Here is a 6,932-nt window from a genome sequence, read left to right as displayed (position 1 = left end):
TGATGCAATTTAAATTACAGAGAGCAATACAGCAACCAGTTATCCCAGGCAAATCTCTCTCCACTTGCACACCTGCTGGTCTTGGGCCACAGCCTTTGCTGTAATGTGTGCTGGTTGGGGCTGGGGTAGAGTGAATTTTCTTCACAGTAGCTGGTATCAGGCTGTGTTTTGGGTTTGTGCTGAAAACAGTGTTGATAATTCAGGAATGTTGTAGCTGTTGCTGAGCAGTGCTTGCACAGAGCCAAGGCCATTTCTGCTCCTCACCCCACCATCAAGGAGGCTGAGGGTGCTCAAGGAGATAGATGGGGACACACAGCAGGGACAGCTGACCCCAGCTGATCAAAGGGTTATTCCATATGGCATCATAAAAGCTGAGGAAGAAGGAGGAAGGAGGGGACATTCAGAGCAATGTGTCTGTTTTCCCAAGTCACCATTACACATGATGGAGCCCTGCTTTCCAGGATATGGTTGAACACATGCCTGCCTGTGGAAAGTGGAGAATGAATGCCTTGTTTTGCTTTGCTTGCATGGATTTTGCTTTCCTTGTTACCTGTCTTGATCTCAACTCTCAAGTTTTCTAGTTTTTACCCTTCTGATTCTCTCCCCTACCCCACAGGACTGTGTGGGGCTTAGTTGCCAGCTGGGATTAAACCACAACAGAAGCATGTGCTATCTCCATGCTACTTTGGATAGGATCGTTTTAAGGAAAAGTCTGTCCCAATCCCAGTGTCTTATTCTACTCTGCATAGGATAAAGTCTTCTCTGGGATAACACACTATAAATTCTACAGCACAATCCAATTCCTGAAAATTTCAATCATCACCATCAACCTCTTGTAGAATGCTTCAAAGATACAGATATTTCAGTCTCATTTGTAAATACTGATGTTTCTTCCTTCCATTTCAGTGACAGGGCCTCAGGCCAGGCCTCAACTTGCTCCTGTGATGCAGGATGAAAGCCAGTAAAAAAATTACAGCTACCCATGTGAACAGCAATACTTCAGTAAGTCTGTGAGACAAGTGCCAAGTGAAGCAGAGAAGCGATTACAACAGAAAGAATGTTTCCCTCTGGCAGTCTCTGTCTTTAATTCCAAAATAACAGTTGTGCAGCCAAGATTTAACAAAATGGTAGAGCTAATCCCTGCTGTCCACAGGTGACTGTTCACCTGCTCCATCAAGGGTCCCTGTCTGACACCTTGTTGAGCTATTTCAGCTCACCAAAGCAGCAGGAAAGATTCAGCTCTTTAGGAGAGCATGACTGGGAAGCAGCAGTTTGGTGCAGTGAATGCTGAGTGTGGTTTCCTCTCATACCTATGCTACTGTCACAGTCAGCACCTACTGAAAAGAGCAGCCCCACTTCACCTCCCTTCCAGCTGTGCCTTCCTGTCTCCTTCTTTGTACAGCATTCCTGCTTTTGGAGGGTGAACTTTCTGCAACTTAGCTTTCTGAACTGGGTCACTGCTGGACCACACAAGAGACACTCCTGCATCGGGAAAGGAGGAGGAACTCCCAGCCTGGAAGAAGAAGGAGGATAAGATCAGGATGGCTCCCCTTCTGCCCAGACTGCCATTAGCTCAGCCTTAGCTGCAAAACGAAGCCACACACTGACCCCAGCAGCACTCAAGAACTAAGTGCATTAGCCCACTTCCTTCAAGGGAAATCCTGAAGTTCATGGGGTGAACTCAAGGCCTGTGAGCAGGGTAAGGTCTGTGCCAGTTAATTCTTGTTTAGGACAAGAGTTAAGGACAATCACAACAAATGATGTTTTTTGTGCTGTTTTCAAGCTACATTCCAAGCTCTGCTAAAGCCACAGTTTGCCTGTGGTATTGATAGGTAGAAATGTTTGTTACTGTGACTGCAGAAATGTGACACTACCATTTGCAAGTAAAGAAAATGGAAAATCTGAGCCTAAGAAGGATCTCCTGATTCCATCTGACCTCAGCCCTTCTACTTGGCTTAAAAACTTGCACTATAAATTATCACTCCCTTTACTACTCAACGTACAAGTATTGTAAGCCATCCTCATGCTGGAGAGCACACTTTTAAAGAAATACCTTTACTCTGAAGAAAGATTAAACCACGGCGTATGACCAGACAAAAACCCCCAAACCAGCCTGCAAACCTGTCCCCCAGGGCTCAAAAAGGTGAGAAGTCATTTATGTGCCCAAAACAAACCACTTAAGCCAATAAAATTTACAAAACCCAAAATAGTTTTATTTACTTTTCAGATTTCTGCCTCAATGAGACATTTTGCAAACATGCTAAGGCTACAAAATGTCCAAGTTGACAAAGACATGCAACGCTGACCATTCAATAAGTCACAGCTATTACAGGAGCAACCGTGTCCCCCTGGGCCACAGGTCCCAAAAATGGGGATGGTGTACAGTGATCATGGCAATGCACTACGCAGGACCCAGTAACCTGAGGTAGGTCATTTACAGTAAGAAAACCATGTCCTACACCAGTGTTACATCCTGATCAACAGGAACCTGTTTAAGGTTCCAGAAGATGTGGGGTCGAGGACTGCTTCCTTAACAAGTGTGCAATAAAGGAACAGGAAATATTGATGTTGTTTAATTTTAGTATAAGTGAGCAGAACAAAGAGTTAGTGTTACCCATGCCAGTGAAAGCCAACCTAAACCTCTGAGGAGTGTTAGCAGCTTCAAGGTAAAGGAGTCAGTCAGCTCAAGCAACTCTGGAAAGGCTTTCCTGCTACCACACAGGGCATGATTTGAACCTTATGATTAATTTGTTACAGATCATTCCACGAACAGTTAGATTTTGGTTGTGTTAGATCAGCGAAGCAGGAAGAGCTTGGGCTTGCTTGCATTAAAATAAACTCTGCTGATACAGTAAGAAATACTGTGTCAGGACACTGAGAAAATACAAGGCCTTAATGTGACCCAGGAGTGATTCTCCACTCAGATCACTAAAAACCCTGCTTTGGAAAAGCATCATGGGAAGCAGCAGCCGCTGCCGTGGTGAACATTAGCGATGCTCCAAATAGCTTTGATAAATTACAATGCAATAGTTACACCACAGAGCTCTTCTCTGCTGCGCTAGACAAAGATGTGACAATAAAGGACACTATTGCAAAGCTTCACTTCCACTCAGACACACAGAAAATCCGGCACTAGGAAAAGGCGAACTGTAAGAGACAAAACGGTGTCTGATACAGTCCGATAACAAAGCCAGATCTCTGGTACCATAAACTGTACAAAAATGATAGAAAAGAATATGCACTGCTATTAACACAGTGCTTATTTTAATATAAAATAAACAGCTTACATTTCCACTGTAAATATAGGCTATATACAGAATATGTATAGATATAGCTACATGTATAAAGCTTCATTATAGGCCTCTGATACATTTATAACTATGGCTCCCTGAGCCATTTGTAGAGTGCATTTAATAACAAAAAATTAGTAATATGGAATAAATACAATAATAAAAACATGAAGAGTTCTTCTGACATGGTTTTAAAAACTCTCTGGCTTGACACATTGTGCTAAAAATTAAAAGATGAAAAGGCAATAATCTGCTTGGAGGAGGAGGAGGAGGGAGAGCTGGCCTGCCACAGGCAGGGAGTGTAGCTCTCCAAAATTAAAGTGACTTTGCCCTGAATTTTAGCCCTTGACAGCAACCTTGTTCTCCGCAGCAGCAAACATAGCATAGAAGCGCGAGTTCTCATTGGCCAGAAGGGCAGACGGCGTGTCGAATTCCACAACCTAAAAGCAAACAAGGCAAGTAAAGTATGTCAGTAAAATCCAGCAGAAAATGGATTCCTACTCCTTGGACTTGTGACATGGTAGTAAAGAATCAAAACCACAGCATTCATCTTTCAATTAGACAACAGGCAGTGAAAGTACGTGCGTTTATGGACACATACTGTAACCTGGAATGCTTTGGACTGGCTCAAACATTGGAACTAACTCACAGGAAGCAACCTCTGATGGCTCTGGCAGAGGCAGATTCTATGGGCTTTTGCCTTCTCTACCTTTAAGAGTCTTGCCCACTATTCTTGCACTTAACTGCTTGTGGCTCCCAAATGGAAGCCTGAAAATAGGTTAAGCATCTGTCATGGACCTGTTTGATGGCACAACTTTATGAAGGTAATGGGAAACGACCACTAAGCCCCAGAGATGTAGGTTAATTCTGAGACAAATGGAGATGTGAAAACACTTTTAAAGACAGACTGTTACTCTATGATACTTTCTTGGAGTGTAAAAGATATTTTGCCCTCTGATCTTGTCACAGTCAGGCAGCAGCTGCTTGTGTTGGAGTGTTTTACCAAGGATGTGAATGAACACAGAGGATTTCCCACCCTGTAATGCTAGCTGTTGCCCCAGTTCAGCCTGCACACATGGGCATCACCAGGCAACAGGGGCTGCAGCAACAGAAGCCTTCCTGCTCACCTGTCCTTGTGTTAGCACCATGATCCGATCACAGCCCAGTACCGTGTGCAGGCGATGAGCAATTGTTAACATAGTGCAGTCGGCAAACGCCTCTCTGATGGTCTCCTGAATCAGTAGGTCTGTTTCTGTGTCCATAGCAGCTGTTGCTTCATCAAGGATCAATATCTGAAAGCAGCACAGAATCCTGGCTGTTACTCACAGTCATGCTTTCCCTCCCTAAACATAAAAATACGTAGAGTGGGCAGAATTGCCACGGCCAAGAGTTGTCACAACTGGCAATCCTTACAGAGTTGTGGTCACAAAAGTAGTTTTCACAAACACCCTTTCAGTTTTCTTGATGTAATTGCCTTCAGAATTACCCTATAGATCACACTTGCTTTCATCTTTCTCACTGTAATTATTGTTTGTCTTCTATTTCTGTAAAACCTTTCACTTTGCTGGTACAGCATGATCCCAAATTCCATTTGTAGATCACATTTTAGTGGAGTACCACGTAGATGGAAAAAAACTTGGCTCACACTCACAAAAAGGTGGAAGAAGGAAAAAATCTCATGCTCACCACTAACAGGACACTGAAGAAAGTATCAGGCCAGTCTGACACACTATTGTTAACACTGGCAAGCAGTGCCTTTCCAATGGCAGGACATTACAGGAGCTCACAGCTGGCTACAAATGCCTTCCTAGTTGTTCTACTAATCTAATCACTGATGTGATTCCTCTGGCAGAATCTGGCACAAAAAGGCTTGTTCATTCCTATCAGTTTGATATCTCCAGCTGTTTCTCTCATTGTTGTGCTCACCTTGCAGCGACGCAGTAGAGCTCTAGCTATGCACAGTAACTGTCTCTCTCCAACAGAAAAGTTTTCCCCATTTTCCATTACTTCTGAATCAAGTTTCATAGGCAGCTGTGCAACCTGTGGGGGAAGGAAAAGGCAAAAAATCTTAGAGCATTGCACAAAATCTTATAAATACAGATGTCCTGATAATCTTTGTCATCAAGAGAAGAGAGTGAACCTAGTCCCTGCAGGAATTCCTGCAGTCTGTGTTCCATAGCTGTATGTGCCATTTGACTTACAAGTTCAGTATAAATGTGCACATGTGACATGCACACTCACAAATATAAGTGCAGAATGCACACCTAAGGTATATATAGAAAAATATCACTTGAAAGGTAAAAATATCACTGGAAACGTTTTAACACCTTAAGAATCCCTGTGATGAAGCAGCACTCTGCTATGCTATTGACTAAAAAGAGTACACACACAGAATACAGCATGTTCTCAAAAAAAATCCAACACAGTCTGATAAAATAGTGGGGAAAAAGAAAAATCAGTCAAATAAAGCATTGAAAATGAGGGGGGGGAAAGCTTTATCTAAAGTAGCTACTAACAGAATATGTTGGTTTGGAAACCAAATACAAACATGTATCTCACAGGGCACATGATACTTACACACTCCTTCATATGAGTTCTTTCCAAAGCAGCCCAGATTTGCTCCTCACTGTACTGATTGAAAGGATCCAAGTTCGATCTGGAAGGGGAGGCAGAAAACAACCAGAATTTTAACTCAGCACTGAATGGCAAACCAGCAGTGTGCTAATTCATCCAGACAGATGATTCACATCTAGCCTTCCAATGACAAGAGTTTCCTTGCCAAGGAAATCAGATGTTCCCAGCGCACTGGCGTTAGAAGAGACAAAGAACAAGAGTAGAGATGGAAGACAAAGATAGGAAAACTTCAACCAAATGTAAAGGGAAAGCAAGACTTTGCAAAGAGGATGATCACACACAGCGCTGACCTGGGCCAGTTAAAATCATTTAGCTCTGATTTTTTTTGTTTCAAAACCAGAGCAGAAGCTAGGATGCCTGAGAGCTATCACCTCAACAGGCACCTATTTGAGTTCAGGTATAAGCTGATAGATTGCTCGATCCTTCTTGCCTTCTTATAGTTTGACTAACCTCACAGTGCCACTGAACAGCACGGGTTCCTGAGGGATTATGGAGAGTTTGCTTCGAAGATCTGCCAAACCAATGTCATTTATTTTCACTCCATCAATTTTAATGCAGCCTCCAGACAATTCGACAAGACGAAAGAGTGCCATTCCAAGGGAAGACTTCCCTAAAAAGGAGACAGGAAAAACAATACTGCTGTTCATACAGAGTCATGGCAGTTTTCAGATGAAATAGATTTTTAAAAGCTGTCCATGTGTAAGAAAAGTATTTTAAACTACCATTAAGTCCTGGCAAGCAATCCCAGGGTTTAAACTTGTAAGCAATTGTAGGGGCAGCTCTTAATCTCTCCTCACAGAAGCCACCCCACCCTCACTGCCAAAACCTGGCCATGTAAACCCAATACAGCATTATTAATTACTTATTTTGAATCTACATTTTGGAATTTATTTAAGTCATCTCACAAACAGAGGTTTTGATTCTTCCCAGTACAGACTTCTAAGATAGTTTATAGCTAAACCTGGCTGCAGCATCAGTACAAAAAACTTCCAAGAGTCAAATAAGCTG

General features: G+C 42.7%; 1 protein-coding gene across 8 annotated transcripts in view; it reads right to left on the bottom strand.

Moving 5' to 3' along the window:
• Positions 1-1,241: 1,241 nt before the first annotated feature.
• ABCC5 (ATP binding cassette subfamily C member 5) overlaps positions 1,242-6,932 on the bottom strand; it is a 46,023-nt gene continuing 40,332 nt past the window's right edge. For 4 of the 8 annotated variants that reach the window (XM_051782186.1, XM_051782183.1, XM_051782188.1 and 1 more), the window contains 6 exons: positions 6,375-6,534; positions 5,868-5,946; positions 5,217-5,330; positions 4,418-4,582; positions 3,647-3,730; positions 1,242-1,513 (listed from right to left, as the gene is read on the bottom strand). In XM_051782186.1, the coding sequence (XP_051638146.1) occupies positions 1,358-1,513; positions 3,647-3,730; positions 4,418-4,582; positions 5,217-5,330; positions 5,868-5,946; positions 6,375-6,534 (758 nt within the window). In that variant the 3' untranslated portion in view covers positions 1,242-1,357. Of the gene's footprint in view, positions 1,514-2,191; positions 3,731-4,417; positions 4,583-5,216; positions 5,331-5,867; positions 5,947-6,374; positions 6,535-6,932 lie in introns of those variants that run through there. The other 4 variants (XM_051782182.1, XM_051782187.1, XM_051782184.1 and 1 more) reach the window with 2 other exon arrangements.

This window comes from Manacus candei, unplaced genomic scaffold (assembly GCF_025592945.1).
Source record: "Manacus candei isolate 608988 ecotype Guabito, Panama unplaced genomic scaffold, ASM2559294v1 h1tg000015l, whole genome shotgun sequence".
NCBI classification, from domain to species: Eukaryota; Metazoa; Chordata; class Aves; order Passeriformes; family Pipridae; genus Manacus; species Manacus candei.
Note: the sequence above shows the minus strand (reverse complement) of the source record. Positions and strands in the feature narration are given on the sequence as shown.